The following is a 17,685-nucleotide window of genomic DNA, read 5'->3' on the forward strand; positions in this document are numbered from 1 at the left end:
TTATCGTTGTCCTTTTCTGAATTCCTGTGTTAACTGTTGTTAGCTTTCCATCTTTATTATTTCCTAATGTCGATATTCTTATATTTTTCACTGTCTTGTCCTTTTTTTATGCTCCTTATTATTTTTTTCTATTAAAACTCATGTTTTGAACTGAAACGTGAGTACATACCACATAGAAATTTTATTGTACACATCTGAATTTGACTGAATCTACTGTTAACTGAACTTAACTGGTGAATGTAATATCTCTAATATTCGACTTTTTTGTTTCAGGTGAGTAATCCATGCTTTGAGAGTTATCTTTTTTAGACATTTACATGTAAGTATAACATATCTAAACAACACCAGCATTTTTATGAATTGCATACCATAATAATATAATTAATTGCACTTTAAAAGAATTGCATTTTTTGCATTATTTAATAACAGTAATTTCTAAAATAATATTTGTATTTTCGTGCTGTTTACTGATATTAATATTTTGTTTCTTCGAGAGCACAGTAAATTATCTCTAACCGATCTTTATATCATTCATAATTTTTTCATGCAATAATCTTTTAGTTATGTTATTATAGTATGCATCACGCCATTCTTGTTTATTGTTGTGTTACATCGAACGAAATAAAAATCAATTTATTATTCGATTTAATTGTTAACAAAATAAGCGATAAGCTAAAATTCACATGTCAGTTCAGTATTAAAAAAAAATGGTAAATTCACTAATATTTTTTATTTAAAAGTTGGAATTTTTTAATTGGAATTATTCTCAATTAAGTCTCAAAAATAAGATGTTTAGGACATAAATTCATAATAGGTTCAAGAATCGCCCCCATAAATATTAGTGTGTCATTAAGGAACATGCTGTATATGTGCATATTTGTAAAAAATTCTTTGAATATTTGAGTATAATGTTTGGTTTTGAAGAAGGCGCTCTAATTACTTCTAGAATAAAAATCAGCATTTAATTTACTACTACATAGTTTGGTTTTATTAATCTTTGCTACTTGATCCTCTTTTTGAATAGTGAGTTGGTTATGTTTCAGAGCATATAGAATACCGGGTGTGTCTCAAAAGCGGCTCACCCCTATAACTTTTTTATTTTTTCAGATAAAAAACGAGATTTGGTATGTTACTATATGTTACAATATGATGTAAATTAGGATTGATTAGCGCATACAATTATTTTCGGCCACTTTCTGTTTCACTGGAAGTGACTACAACTTTTGATTTTTAAATGGCACCCTCGGTATTTTTTTTTACTTTATTCGATAGAAAATGGCACTCTGAATAGAATGGCATATCATATGTCAACGTTTGAAATGTTTTCTTAAAACAAAATTCTATTTTAAATTTCAATCTAGAGTGTCATAATGTCATGGCTGTGTTAAAACACTATTTTTTAATCAAGGAGCCTTGGAAAAATAGATTTGATCGTCTAATGTTTTTAGTATCTTGTCCTGGCCGGTTAAAAGATGCCCAAATCGTATTTTTAATCATATCTCAATTATTATAACAATCAAACCATATTCGAAAATTTAAAAAAAAGGTGTCCATCATTCCCAAAGAGACCTGGTTTAGAGAGTTAGAGCCTTGATTTTGGATCTTTTTGCTTGCTTTGGATACTCGAAAATGTCAAAAGTTGACATATTATATGTCATTCTAATTAGAGTGTCATTTTCTATCGAATAAAGTAAAAATGTACCGAGGGTGCCATTTAAAAATCAAAGGTTGTAGTAACTTCCGGTGAAACAGGAAGTGACCGAAAACAATTGAATACGTCAATCAATCCAAATTTATGTTATATACTAAATACCAAATTTCGATTTTTTATCTGTGGGTGTAAGTGGAAATTTTGAAGGGTATTCCAATTTTTTCGAAAACTAACTTTAAAATTGGTTGTTGGACGTTTTAAATTGTTCTGAATAGCATTTTCAATTTCTGGTTCGTTAATCATTAATAATTAACTCCAATAATAGTAAAATTATATTATGTAAAAACGTTTTAAGTGACAATTTTGACCAGTTTTGAAAAGCGTTCGTTTAACAAACAGTGCATCTTGATGATTACTGAAGTTATATTGAAGTTTTTTAGAGTTGGTTCTATCCATAAAATTTTGCTCCCGCTTGTTTATAAATGAATGTTAAATATTCAATCTGAATATTTTTTTAAATCAGAGCATTTAGAGGCTTAATTTGTTAATAAGTCTACTTATTTAATTTTTAAAATTTGTTATCTCATTGTCTTTGTTAATTATTGTCGCTTACTTAATTTTGAAAAATGTATAACTTGTACACAGATAAGGAATATCTATTTAAAACAGTAACCCAGTTATATTTATTTCTTTTTAAATATGATATTTCCAAAATTTTACTTTGGTAGTAATGAATTCGTGAATGAATTGTGCGATTAAAAAAACGGTGTCAGACTAGGCTTTTGACGCCGTTTTTTTTTGAACAATAAAAATGATAAAAAACATGGTGTTGAATTAAAAAGAAACATAATATGTTATATCCGCCACAGTTTTTTGGAGCATCCTGTGTACTCTAAGTATAATAAGTTTAAAATGTGTATCTTAACCTTCCCTATAACTTTTATATTTAACATTTTTTTTGTAAACCTCGAAACAAGTGAGAAGAATGGACTTTATCTTTGACGCACTCTGTACGATACCACTGCCACATATTTTGTTAAAAATACAGGGTGATTCCTAAATAAGTGCAAATATTTTTAGGGGTAGTATATTTTGACCCCAGAAACACGATTATGAGGGTTTTTTGCGATTTTTTTTTGAAAATTGTAATTTTTTGAAACATGTTTTAGATTTTTTTTAGCTTTTAGTTAAAAAACATAATTTCTTGATAATATGGCAACATAGGGAGTACCACAGGTAGTAGGTACATTAAATTTACAAGAAACAAAAATCCAAAAAAGAGCCAGCGGTTCTCAAGATTTTAGCAAAAAAATTTTTTTTGGGAATTTGCAAGATTTATTTGAAAATCGGTAAAGAGAAAATATGCTTCTTTTATCGAGATCTACCAGCCCTGAAAATATTTGCACTTAGTTAAGACTCAAGAAAATTTTTCGAATAATTTATTTTTTCGAAAGCTTATATAATGCATTTTTAGAGCTTTTCACTGGACCACCCTGTATATTACTATTTTTTTCACACTCGACCCTGTCGAATTTTCCCCGATCAAAGTTAAACACGCTATCTAGTTGGTATGCAACCAGACTAACAAGAAAAATTAGTTATCGAGCGAAAGGTTACAGAGGCCGGCCTGTTTAGATTAGATTGGAATATTCAATTAAATCGAATATTTTATTTGTCTTATACGTTGATATTCTAATAGTAGTTGTGCACTTTCTGTGGACTAAGTGGACTTTGTCATGCCGCATTCTCTAACATATTCGAGTAAATCTCTAGGTTGGGACCTGGTCGATAAAGAAAAAGTTGATTTTGGTAAGATTGGTGTAAAGATCGGCATAAAATATTCTTCATAATGAATCTTCAAATGTATATTGTCGGGTATCTTTATTGTAAGAATGGACAAATAAAAAACCAGAGATATAATAATTAAAGGTTATGCCTTGATTTCCAATTTTAATGGAATAATTCTCTTGAGTTCATTTAGATAGAGAATATTGTACCTACTGGTTTGTCTTGTTTCGATTTCTTTTTATCATATATTACGAATATAATATTACCTTTCTGCTGTGCTATTTGTAATGTAACTACTAACTGATTTGCTTAAATATTGTGATGTCAATTAGAACAATTTTTTATTATTTGATAAAATTAAATTTAACTCTTAATAATGGAAAATGCAAAAGTAATAAAATTGATTTGTATTTGAAACATTCTGTCTACTAAATTATTTAATGGAATATTAAATTTATCTGATATTTATAATAACATAGAAGAAGAAGGAATTGTTAGTGTATATTATTGTGTGTCAATTCTACACTTACCTAACTAGGTACGTGTTCATGCCTTGCCAAAGAGCCAAATGTATAATATTTTTTTAAAAACGTTTTTTAGAATTATGATTTTTAATATGTTGTTAAATTCTTATCATTTTTATTGTTAACATTGCATTATTGTTTTACTGTAAAAATCATTTTAAATATTCCAAAAATTTATTCCTGGCGCATTCGCCAAAATGTAATATTTTAACTTGTAAAAGCTTCAATCTGCTTGAATTCTCTATATTATATTTATAATTTATATTCATTTCTTTTTTACTTTGTGTATCAATAATGTCAAACTCTCGAGGAGCTGCGTTTATATTAAATATATAAAAGGAGTTGTTACAAATTCTAACTATATTTTAGACAAGGCGAGTTTCCCACGATGTTTTTTATGTGGGTATCTCGGAAACTACTGGAGATAGAGAGTCGGTTAAATGAGGAAAGAATTGCAATTGTGGGGTCATAAATATGCGCCTTTCAGATTTTTGAAAAAGTTCATGGCTTACTAGATATTTAAAAAAAACAAATTTTGGCTATTTTAAAAATTGTCCCTAATTCCATTTCTATTTTAGACAAAAAGTTTTCAGATAAAAGTTGTAGATAATCACATCCCTAATGAGGTTGTGTTCTCGGATTTTTTCTAAAGCCTGTCATTTTTGACATGACATAAACATATGTTTTTTTAAATGGAAACCATAGTTGGTCATGACTTCATAACAAGAGCGATTTTTTAAGCCTATCCGCGATATAAGCTATAATATTATGTTTTTTTTTTCGCAAAATTACTGAGTTATTGCCAATTCTTATCTTTCTTGACTAATTTCACTTAGTTAGCCATGGAAACAAGTTCAATCGTCGTTGCTCTCAGAAATGTGAAACTTTGTAAATTAAAATAAACAAAAATTGTAAATATGAATTTTTCAAATGAAGGAAAACGTGTAGGATTATTGGTTCAACTTTTCTTGGCCATACAGTTTCGAGGATACGTTGACCGGTGACGAGGATACGTTGAACGGCTATTTACAAAGTTTGACACAATAATAATTGTGTAAATAATTTAACTCTTAATAATAACACTTTTTTAATAGGTTTTTTAGAGAACGGTTCTCAAGACATGTTAGAAAAGTTAAATTTAGATAGGTACTGGCGCATTAATAGACTGGTTCCAACATGACTTTCATTATGACACCCCCCATGATGTACTCCCCAATGCATTTATGTACTCAAAACAACGGCGGATTTTTTGAACATTTTCTGAAATAACTTAAAGTGTAGGGAGTGTATATTATTTTTTTAAGTTTTAGTTTGTGTAATGTAAATTGTAAAAAGCCGTTTAAAATATATTTTGTGTTTTTATAAATCATTACAAAATAAGACCACCATGCCAACTAAGTGAAATTAGTCCAGAAAGATAAGAATTGGCTATTACTCTCGCTTATATCGCTGAAAAGCTTAACAAATGGCGCTTGGCTTAACAAAAGTCATGGCCAATTATGGTTTCCATTTAAAAAAAACTATGTTTGTGTCATATGTCAAAAATGACAGGCTTTAGAAAAAACCGGAGAACACAACCTCATTAGGGATGTGATTATATACAAGTTTTATCTGAAAACTTTTTATCTAAAATAGATTATAACGGAATTAGGAACAATTTTTAAAATAGGCAAAATTTGTTTTTTTCGAAATATCTAGTAAACCATGAACTTTTTCAAAAATCTGAAAGGCGCATATTTGTGACCCCACAACGCAATATTTGTATTCCCGAATACTGATTCGGGAAACTTTGGTAGGATATTCTGCAGATGAAATAATTCTCATGTTTTAATTTGTTAAATCAGATATCTGAATAAAACCGCAATCAGTTAGATAATTTTGCATGGGATCCAGTTATTCAAGATTGTCATTGGTATCATTTATTTAAAAGATACATATTCTTTTCTATTGACTGAAACATGCCTGCAACTATCCTATTGCGCTTTGGTACATGTGACTCTAATATCAGGTTTAATTGTTTATACAAACTTTCAATGATAATATTTTAAACGAAGAAACGTTTGCGTGTCAAGGGAAATTATAGTGTTATTATAAATATGTTAACTGTTCTGCTCGAAAACATGAACAGCAATTTTTTTTTGTTAAAGTATCTTGCATATGTTTATGATATTTCAGTAGTTCCCCTTGAGCCGATGTCATGCGTAGTTACCGGGGTTTTCTTTTTTGACAATATTGAATGACACCTGTTTTTTTTAAATTTTTACATAGTGCACGCACAATTTTTTAAATGGAATCCTGTGGAGTCAAAATGTCACAGTGAAACGGAAATTTAACATCTAATTCGTGCTGAGACATGGAGAATGATTGAAAAATATGCCAGAAAAGTTGAAGTTGTGTAGACATAGATGCCATCACACGATTGATAAGAATATCATGAAATGACAGGGTCATAAATGAAGCTATTATTGAACGAATAGGCATTCAGGGGATCATTTTTGGGATCCTGTTTGATCCCTCACTCGGAGGCTTTGGGTCCATTGCGATACCCCGCGTATTATTATGTCAAACCTTCCTCTCATTCTTTCTTTGCATTAAAGCACTTCCAGCTCTTTGCAAAGTTCTCGATGTCGCTGATATTGGCTTCTGCTGCTTCCTCTAGTCCCTCCAAAAACCCTTACCCTAAAGTTTTAAAGCGTCGGTATTCCAGTGCCGGACAGTGGTACAGCAGATGCTCTATGGTTTCTTCTTCTCCTCCGCGTTCTTTATCATCTCACGAGGTTTACCCCCCTGGGGTAAACCTAGTTTCCAGTGATAATACCTACAATTATGCGTACTAGGTTCTTTTTGTTCTCTGGTAGTTGCTCTTGGTAAAAATCGCAACGAATAATGGTTCTCCAAATATTTGGAATCCAAATAGTCAATACGTGTCATCATAAAATTAAACATGTTGACTAGATAGTTTTTAGACTAAAATAATAAATTTGAAATTATTTTGTGCCAAAGGTCGAAAAATGTTTTATTATACCTACTTTTTTCTAGAAAAAATTATGATTAATTAAAAAGAGTTCCAAAATGTATCATTTCAGTCAAATCCATTGGCGTAACTACAGGGGAGCCAGTGGGTGCCGGGCCCCCCCAGGTGCTGCTGGGCACCCCCCAGAGATATCCTGAATTATGACTCTTGGCTACGTATTAATACGTTTTACAGTTTTGTTTAGTTAATATTATTTTGTTGTGTTCAAAAAATGTGTTTTTTTTATTTTTTTTTTAGAAAATTTGTAGGTATTTCAGTAACGGGAATACGGTTTGATAACCATGTCTATTAAATTTATTGATAGAGAAATTCATGTAAACGTTTTATTCAAAAAAAGTGTTTTTTAAAATTATTTTTCATTTAAAAAAACAAAAGCCCTAGGCCCCCCCTGGCCTCAAACCCAGCCCCCCCCCAGGCCCACCCCACGATAAATTGCTAGTTACGCTAAGGGTCAAATCACCATCAATAATATGTTTATTTTTTGTCAATAATGACATGTATTAATCAATACTTTGTTTGTTTACATTCCACATATCTTGAGAACGGTTGCTCTTAGCGGTTTTTACCAAGAGATCTTTTTTATATAGGAAATGACGGAAATGTATATTTTTTCACTCAGTAATTTTATATAGGTACGGACGAAAAGTTATTATCCTTCGAAACAGTTAAAAAAACATGTTGGTGGCACACTTTACAATTAGGAGTCATACTGGCATCGAAATCAAATTTCCAATGTCAAAAAACACTCAGACATGAATTTTCATCCAAATATCGACTATTAGAAATTATTTTAAAAAAAAACGAAATAAAAATTAAACTTCTACGCCCTGTATCTCCGAAACGAACCGTTTTAGGACATAAATTTATACGAACTTTTTTACTTATTTTCATCTGCAGAATATGCTGCAGAAGTTTCCCGTTTACAATTCGGACCACCCTGTATAGTAACGGTTTATAATTCTCAATGTTTTAATTTGTTAAATCAGATATCTGAATAAAACCGCAATCAGTTAGATAATTTTGCATGGGATCCAGTTATTCAAGATTGTCATTGGTATCATTTATTTAAAAATATTCTTTTCTATTGAATGAAACATACCTGCAACTATCCTATTGCGCTTTGGTACATGTGACTCTAATATCAGGTTTAATTGTTTATACAAACTTTCAATGATAATATTTTAAACGAAGAAACGTTTGCGTGTCAAGGGAAATTATAGTGTTATTATAAATATGTTAACTATTCTGCTCGAAAACATGAACAGCAAATTTTTTTTGTTAAAGTATCTTGCATATGTTTATGATATTTCAGTAGTTCCCCTTGAGCTGATGTCATGCGTAGTTACCGGGGTTTTCTTTTTTGACAATATTGAATGACACCTGTTTTTTTTAAATTTTTACATAGTGCACGCACAATTTTTTAAATGGAATCCTGTGGAGTCAAAATGTCACAGTGAAACGGAAATTTAACATCTACGAAGCAATTCGTGCTGAGACATGGAGAATGATTGAAAAATATGCCAGAAAAGTTGAAGTTGTGTAGACATAGATGCCATCACACGATTGATAAGAATATCATGAAATGACAGGGTCATAATTGAAGCTATTATTGAACAAATAGGCATTCAAGGGATCATTTTTGGGATCCTGTTTGATCCCTCACTCGGAGGCTTTGGGTCCATTGCGATACCCCGCGTATTATTATGTCAAACCTTCCTCTCATTCTTTCTTTGCATTAAAGCACTTCCAGCTCTTTGCAAAGTTCTCGATGTCGCTGATATTGGCTTCTGCTGCTTCCTCTAGTCCCTCCAAAAACCCTTACCCTAAAGTTTTAAAGCGTCGGTATTCCAGTGCCGGACAGTGGTACAGCAGATGCTCTATGGTTTCTTCTTCTCCTCCGCGTTCTTTGCAGTAGTCGTCGTTGGAAATCTTCCATCTCACGAGGTTTACCCCCCTGGGGTCCAGTGATAATACCTACAATTATGCGTACTAGGTTCTTTTTGTTCTCTGGTAGTTGTTTTGTTTTTTTGCTATCTACCACCGGCCACAGTCTTCGAGCTGTAGCGCAGTGCTCACAGTGTTGCCAACATACATTGACTACCAAACCAAACCAAGCAGTAAGAGTGCTGCTTGGCCTTGATCGTAGTTTCTTCCAAACAATAACTGAAAATACCGTTTACTTTTGAATCAAATAGTTGTAAAGAATGCCTAGATAAGATCTAGCTAATAAAAGAAAAGAACACTCCACTAGCTGGACCAGAACCGTTCTGTTTTCCAAGCGGAAACCAACGAAAAGCGGAACTGAAGAACCTGGAAGACACAGTCGAAGAAAGACACTTGAAAAGGTTCCTCAGAACTTACGACCGAGAGAAATCAAAGATTTTGCTTGATTTAAGTAAAAACAATCCTCGGATTGTCACGCGGTTTCTAGCAGGACGCGATCTCCTCAACGAACACCTCAGTAGATTGAAGCAGAGAAACGGCGAATGCAGATTCTGTGGGGAAAATAAAGAAACACCGGAACACCTTATCACTGAGTGCACAGAGACGACAACTGTCCGTGCCGTAAACTTTGGTACGGCTGATATCGAAGATGGAGAGCTGGCCTCTGTGAAGCCGTCTCAGATACTTACTTTTGCCAAAGACTGAGATTGTATGATGACTTATACATATACATACCACATACCGCCATTACTCGCTGACGAGTATTTGACACGCATCAGAAGATTATTACACAAGGCGTTTTCTTTGATGAGCATAATTCTTCTCCATTGTGTTCTAATGTTCGCTGCTTCTTCCCACTCATTCTGCATGTTTATCCCCTTTAAGTTTTTGTGGAAAATATTCTTGTACCTTTTGAGTTGTCCACCCGGTTTCCTCTTACCGTCTACAAGCTCACCGTAAAGCAGAGATTTTGGTAGGCAGTTCAGTTGGGACATGGTGGAACCATTTGATTCTTAAGAGTTGTCTAAGGCGTCTCTGTTGCAACTTGTTTAAAGCGTTGATGTGTCGGCGTTACGGCACCTAGGTTTCGTATCCATATAACATAGTGGGGATTATTATTGCTCGGTAGGTACACTGCAAGTTTTGAGACTGAGTTATAACTACTCGTTATAACTCAGGAAAGGGGAATAGAGCAGGAAAATATTTTTAAAAATTCCTTCTCTCTAAAATGCAAGAAGCATTTCATGTAACAATTGGGAAAACAACGTTTTTAAGGTAATTCGACCCTGCTGAATTCGAATCTGCCTGTTGCCAAAGCGAAATTGGGACCAGAAGTCCAGAATCCAAGATGGCAGCCAAAAACCATTTTTTCGTATATCTGCATTGTCCGTTAACTTAAAATAGTGTTTTAAACGTATGCTTATGGTTTATTTTGTATGCGGAACAGCTTTCAAAGCTTAGAATTTACTCATCTTAAGTTTGCAGAGCATAGGTTTAAAAATGGCGCTCAAAATGGCCACCAAAACTGAGTAGGTTCTTAGTTTAGAAGTATTTTTGATTTAAAATGTAAAATATGGATATTTTGAGTGGTTGGGTGCGTTCTCTTAAATTTTTTTTATTTAATTTAAAAGTGAAAATCGTTACAGGCAGCGCCGTCTATCTGAGGTAACCCAAACTAATGCCATAACTGCACTCTCAGATTGTCTGAAAAGGCATCAGTGTTAAAAGTCGTTACTGAAGGAGTAGAATGCCCAAATTCTATCGAATTTGATCAGAGCATATCTCAACTCATTATAGATGGTCAAGCTTTAGTGAACAGCATTGGAAAACCAGAAAACGCCACTACTTTTGGAGACCTCGCTGCAACTTTTATCAAAAGGATAGTTTATCTTGGGAGACCGTATGCCAGAGTCGACATCTTTTTCGACCGATATCGCCCGAGGTCAATTAAAAGTGGGACCCGCTGCAGAAGAACCAGGGGAGTCGCTCCAGTAAGAAGAGACATCACAAGTTCAGCCGTTCCACTTCCAAAAGATTGGAAAAATTTTCTAGCACTGGGGGAAAACAAAGCCGACCTCGCTCGATTCCTCTCTCAAGAACTTCTTCAATATGAATTTGAGGCAGTCGAAATTGTTGTATCCGAAGGGTTCACAAATGATCTGACGTTAGTGCCCTATTTGCGACGCATGAAGAGGCCGATACTCGCGTTGTGCTACATGCTGTCACCAATGCTGACAACATCGTAGTCATGGCCAGGGATTCAGACATCTGTTTGCTGTTGATCCATCCTTAACCAGCTCTAAAGTGTGGATGATGGCGGGCACAGCGAAAGAAAGGAAGTATATCCCAATCCATGAGATCTGCCAAATTATTCCCAATGCTCAAAAGAATAATATTTTGGCGTTCCATGCTGTCACAGGTTGCGACTCAACATCTCATCTTGCAACAATCACAAAGAAGGCAGCGTGGAAGGTATTTAATGGAACGGCCTGCCAGCTTCTAAACGATCTAGGGCACTCTCCACTGACTCCCTTATCAAAGGCCAATGCAGAGAAATTCCTGGTACAACTTTACAAGGTACTGTTTTTTTTTAGGGGTTTCGTTAAGTCCAACTTCGATTTATTCATTATTACAACGTTTGTAATTTTCTTCATAGGTGGACAAAGACGTATCCAGCGGGGATGAAGCCAGACATCAGCTTTTCGGTGTTGTGAAAAGGCCTGAAGCCTTACCTCCTACAAGCGATGCCTTGGAAAAACTTAATAAAACCAGTTGCTTTTTGGCACTGAAAATTTATAAATCATTTTAGGCGAACGTGTGGGAAAATGCCCATCATGCCCGACCAGTGGTGCTGGATCCTTAGTCATATGGGTGGAGGCTTCACCAAGAAACGTACATTCCAATTCTTATGACTCTTGATCCCGTCCCTAAAGCTTGCACTAATATTCTCATCTGTAACTGTGCATCCCAATGCCTGACAACAATGTGCACATGCAAAAAGAACGGGTTGAATTGCACCAAATTGTGTCACCGTACTAAACAATGTTTGAACCTTGCATAAGCTAAACATAATATGTTACTGCTTTTTATTTTTTTTGTCATTTTTTTTAATATTAAACAATATTTGATCTCTAACATATTCGTTTTCTCAATTTCGTCGCTTAAGTCCCAGCAAAAAAAATTCAGCGGCTATCTTGGGCGCCATCTTGAAACCTATGCTTTCCAAACTTAAGGTGAGTAAATTCTAAGAATTGCAATGTGTTTGGTATCCGAAAAAAAAACCCAAGCAGACGTTTAAATCATTATTTTTAGTTAACGGACAATGGAGATATACAAAAATATAGTGTTTGGCCGCCATCTTGGATTCTGGACTTCCGGTCAAAATTTCGCTTTGGCAACAGGCAGATTCGTATTCAGCGAGGTCTAATTACCCTAATAACGTTGTTTTCCCAATTGTTACATGAAATGCTTCCTGTAATGTAGTTTTTTGAAAATATTCCTGCTCTAGAACTCACAATAGATCTGTAAGGTCGCGGTGATTAATCCCCCTCCTAAATATTCTACATTCTGTTATATTTGAATCAAAATGATACAAATATCACTGTCACTAGATCCCTACAGTTTATATAAGTCGAATCCCCACCCTTAGGTCTCCATCGATTTTTTATTAGTATTTTTCCATTTCCAAAACGAGTCATCGTCGTTATTTTTTCAAACCGATCAACCCACAACATCACTCGACGCTTCTCGCGCCGGGAAAAAAACGCATCTCACTTTTGACGGTTGTTTTCAGTTCACGGGCCGATTTAAATTTAGTCTCCGTATACGTGTCCGCGTCTCGCGTGGTCGATGATCTAACTCGCTTAAAGATTAATCAGATAGCGGTCGCGATCTGATCTTAATCACGTCAAAGTGACCCCGGAGTAGGTTTTGTCATCTTGTTTTGTATGGATGCATGTTTGTAGAGAATACAAGAATACTAAACTAAATTTATCTGGTTTCAAGCTAGTTGGGTATCGGTCGTGTGCTGGTTGAATTGAATTCTGACCGGTATTAATTTTGGTGTATAATCGTGATGGTAAATTCATCTGGTTTGGAGCTGTTGGGGTTCGGATTTTGAGCTGATTGAATTGAATTCACACCAGTATATTAAGCGCGTCGGAAAAGTTCTGTTTGTGCCGGTTGAAAAAAATTCTCGAATTTACATTGTCTACACGTTTCATTATGAAATTCTTTTAGTTTTAATTCTGAATCATTGTCTACCACATTCAAAGAAATGAGATTGATCGTTGTCATAAATCTACAGAATGTGTGTTTTGGCTAATATATCATTCTACTTGGAATCTAAATCATTTTTTGTAAGAGATTATACAGGGACATCTTAAGTGCACGGAAAATGAACGGCCAAATTTCAAAAGGTGGTTTCTCATCAAAAATTTTGAAGAAAAGTTTCTATATATACTTGGGTTCGGGAAATGCATAGTTTAAAGATACAGACTGTTAACACTTTTTAGAAATAGTATTTTTTTGTGTATGTGTGTTTAAATACCATACCACTGAATATAAATGTTATAAAATATAATTTTTTATCAAGTATTTGGATACTTTACTCTTTACTGTAGTTGCAAGTTGAAATTTAATTTTTTTATGAATCCAGAGTCCAGAGACCCACCACTGAATTGGTTTTTTAATCAAGGCAAACCTTTGAAGGAGGGTAAAAGGACAATAACTCACAATCTAAGTTGTTTAATTTAAATTGTAATTTGCCTCCCTGGCTTTTTTAAGCATTAAAATTTAAATTAAACAACTTAAAGATTGTGAGTTATTGTCCTTTTACCCTCCTTCAAAGGTTTGCTTTGATAATATGTACTCACACTGGGTTAGAGAACGTTTATTTTTGGTTTTTTAATATCTATATTGTTGCGGGCCGGTGTGGACTCGACCTAACCTCACAATATGGCCCGCCCTCGGATGACCTTAACATCGCATAGACCCCGCAATGATTCATTCGTTCGAGAAGAATCGAGTCCCACTGGAATGGACGAGTACATACGAGAACATTCGAAAACCTTCTCTACGCACCTAACGATCTATGGACAATTCTAGAGTTCTTTACCTGCCGGTATAAAAGCCGGCGGCCGTGGCCTACAGGGGGCAGTTATAAATATACCAGTGCAGTTGACGCGCGAAAATTCAAAATAAATTCTTAGTTATAAATCGTTTGTAAATAGTTCTATAAGTCTTTTATCGTTATTGTTTTTGTTAATTAGTGTTAAATAAATAGTGTTTAAATAAATTGTGACTTTCTATCCACACGGAACCGACGAAAAACGTAACAATTGGTGTCAAGTGTGGCGTGTGTGATAGACTAGAAGAATAAAAAGACTGACCATGGCTCTGAAAAAATTGTTGAAAGACTTGAAAGTGTCCGAACTGAAATGCATATTGGAAGAGAGAGAGTGCGAGACAGATGGAAAGAAAAGCATTTTGCAAGCTAGACTGAGAGACGTTTTGGTGGAGGAAGGTGAGGATCCTGACACATTTTACTTCGAGCTGGAAGGTGACCTTGACTCGTCATTGAAAAATTTACAAGACAATTTAAACGACAATTTGAATAGTAAAATAATTGACTTGGAAGTTAATTTAGAAGAGAAAATCAGTGATAAAATTAATATTTTAGAAGATAAGATCGCAGAAAATTCTAAAGACATACAGGCCAGCTTTAATAATAAAATAATTAATTTAGAAGAAAAGATAACAGAAATTATAGAGAATTCTACGGAACTACAAGACAAAATAACACAAATTGAGGACGATGTAAATAAAAAAATCGAAATTTTAAAACAAGAAATAGCAAAGGCAAATTCACCAAAATGTCAAGAAACATCGGAGGCACCGAAACTAGTCGAAAATAAGTATATCTCAAAGTCAGTTATTAAGCCTCCACAGTTTGACGGAAAGACCGCTTGGGCCAATTATTTTTGCCAGTTTGAGGCCGTTGCGAGAGCGAACGGATGGACAATCGCTGAAAAGGCTACCGCTTTGACTGTCGCACTGCGAGGAGATGCGACTGATATTCTGCAGACATTGTCACCATCGGAACAGGGAGATTATCAGCAATTGGTACGACATTTAGAAATGAGGTACGGCCAAGCTCATTTGGAACATGTCATTCCCAGCTAAAAAATCGCATTCAAAAGTCAAATGAGTCTCTGCAGGAGTTTGAAGCCGACGTAGCCCGCCTCGTTCGCCTTGCGTACCCTGCTACGCCAGAGAATGTTATGGAGCGGTTGGCAGTACAGGCATTCTCCGACGACTTACGTGACAACGAGACAAGACAAGCACTTCTCCTAGCCCACCCAACGCACTTGGTGGATGCTTTAGCACGTGCCCTAGAATTTGAGGCCGCGAAACAAAGTTCTCGGTCTTTAGGAAGAGTACGGGCCATCGACGAATGTTCTGACGAATCCGTGGAAGGGATTATTCGGAAGATAATGGACCAGTACATGGGCAAGAAGGGACCGATTGTTGCTGGAACTGCGGACAGGTAGGACACGTGCGAAGCCGTTGTAAGGAGAGAAGAACGAAGAACCGGCTCCGTCGAGGTCGGAAAACTACTAAGGGGTCGAAATGAAGGGGCACACGTCGGCCTGTACCCAACATGCCCCAACGAAAACTGCTCAAGTCGCCTCGCTACAACACAAATTCAACAGCATTTTTGTGGATGGTTTTGTTGATGGAGAGTTCCGGACCATGCTGTTGGATACAGGTGCGACGAAAACTATCATCAGACCGGACATTCTTAAAACATCGAAGAAGGTTAAAACAACACAATGGCGACTACGTACTGCTACGGGGGCTCCGCTGCTGTCCATGGAGAAGTAAACCTTAATTTTGTTATTGGGAGCACCAGTTTTGAACATCCAGTGTTAGTAGCAGATATCGAAGATGAACTTATTCTCGGAATGGACATCATGACCACTAGAGGTTTTGAGCTAAACCTCAAACAAGGAATTTTGAAAATAAATGAAGAAGAAGTGGTTCTGCATCGAAAATGTGAGGAGACGCTTCGCGTGGTGGTAGCAGAAGATGTTTCGATCCCTGAGCGCTGTGAGATATTTTTGGATGGTTGCCTAGAAGGTAAAATGAATAATGGGAGTATTATTCTGTTGGAGCCAAGGAACCATGACAGCGAAATAGGACGAGGGATCGCTGTTGGAAAAGCCCTGCTACGAGCGAAGAAAACTGTACCGGTGAGAGTAATGAACACGAATTATTATTCTGTATCCTTGAAGAAGGGAACCCTCTTAGGGTACTGTTGTTCGGTCTCCTCAGTCGTTCGAAGCGTGGAAGCCTCCAAAGTTTCGACTTCAAAAATTCCGGACAAAATGGTGAAGGAGTTAGTAAACGTTAAAGGATTATCTCCCGAAAATAGAAGAAAATTGAGAAACCTGATAATCAAGTATCAAGATGTGTTTGATAAAGGAGAAGCAGGACAGAGAGGTCGTACCAATTTAGTACAACACAAAATTGATACCGGAGATGCACGACCAATCAAACAAAATCCGAGAAGACTTCCGCTCGCCAAACGTGAAGAAGCTGATAAAATCCTTCGAGAAATGAAAGAAGAGGGTGTCATCGAACCATCTAACAGCCCGTGGACATCGCCGGTAGTACTAGTAAAGAAGAAAGACGGTACCACCAGGTTCTGTGTTGATTATCGGCAGCTCAATAATGTTACCAAGAAGGATAGTTATCCCCTGCCGAGGATAGACGATACTCTAGACACGCTGGCGGGGTCAACGATATTCTCTACGTTAGATCTGAAGAGTGGATATTGGCAAGTCGACATGGCGCCGAAAGACAGAGAGAAGACAGCGTTCTCGGTGGGCTCCGGACTGTGGCAATTTACCGTCATGCCTTTTGGATTGTGCAACGCGCCAGCTACCTTTGAGAGACTAATGGAGTCTGTGTTAAAGGGACTATCCTGGACTACCTGTTAGTGTACCTGGATGACATCATAGTGGTTGGGAAATCCTTTGACGATCATCTGAAGAATTTGGAAGAAGTTTTCAAGCGACTAGGGAGCTCTGGTTTGAAACTTAGCCCCAAGAAATGTCATCTGTGTCAAGAAAAGGTACACTACTTGGGCCATGTAGTCTCCTCCCAAGGAGTTGCGGTAGATCCACAGAAGACCAAAACAGTGGAAGAGTGGCCGATACCTAAAGATAAACATGAACTACGAAGCTTTTTGGGACTATGCACATACTATCGCCGCTATGTACAGGGTTTTGCCACCATCGCAAAACCATTGACCAGACTTACCGAAGGCGAGAGGCGTTTCTCTTGGGACTCAGATTCTGACGAGGCATTCCGAAAATTGAAGAAGGCCCTGACTAGTGCGCCCATACTTAGCTACCCTCTTGGCAACGGAAACTTTATATTGGATACCGACGCTAGCAATGTTGCGTTAGGCGCTGTTCTGTCTCAGATCCAGGATGGTCAAGAAAAAGTCATTGGTTATTTTAGTAAGACCTTGTCAAAGCCGGAAAGGAACTACTGTGTAACCAGACGAGAATTACTAGCAGTAGTTAAAGCAGTGGAACACTTCTACAAGTATCTCTATGGAAGAAAGTTCTTGTTAAGAACAGACCATGCTGCTTTGAAATGGCTGTTGCAATTTAAGAATCCTGAAGGGCAGGTAGCTAGATGGATTGAACGATTACAAGAATTTGACTTCGACA

The 17,685-nt window shown here is 35.9% G+C and overlaps 1 protein-coding gene across 5 annotated transcripts in view; it reads left to right on the plus strand.

Moving 5' to 3' along the window:
- LOC115888284 (6-phosphofructo-2-kinase/fructose-2,6-bisphosphatase) overlaps positions 1 to 17,685 on the plus strand; it is a 141,175-nt gene that overhangs the window by 76,010 nt on the left and 47,480 nt on the right. The window contains exon 1 of one of the 5 annotated variants that reach the window (XM_030907961.1): positions 3,335 to 3,460. The exons of the other annotated variants lie outside the window; for them this stretch is intronic. Within the exon in view, the coding sequence (XP_030763821.1) occupies positions 3,388 to 3,460 (73 nt within the window). The 5' untranslated portion in view covers positions 3,335 to 3,387. Of the gene's footprint in view, positions 1 to 3,334; positions 3,461 to 17,685 lie in introns of those variants that run through there. 5 annotated transcript variants of the gene reach the window in all.

Source organism: Sitophilus oryzae, unplaced genomic scaffold (assembly GCF_002938485.1).
Source record: "Sitophilus oryzae breed Bouriz unplaced genomic scaffold, Soryzae_2.0 scaffold_693_pilon_pilon, whole genome shotgun sequence".
Lineage (NCBI taxonomy): Eukaryota > Metazoa > Arthropoda > Insecta > Coleoptera > Curculionidae > Sitophilus > Sitophilus oryzae.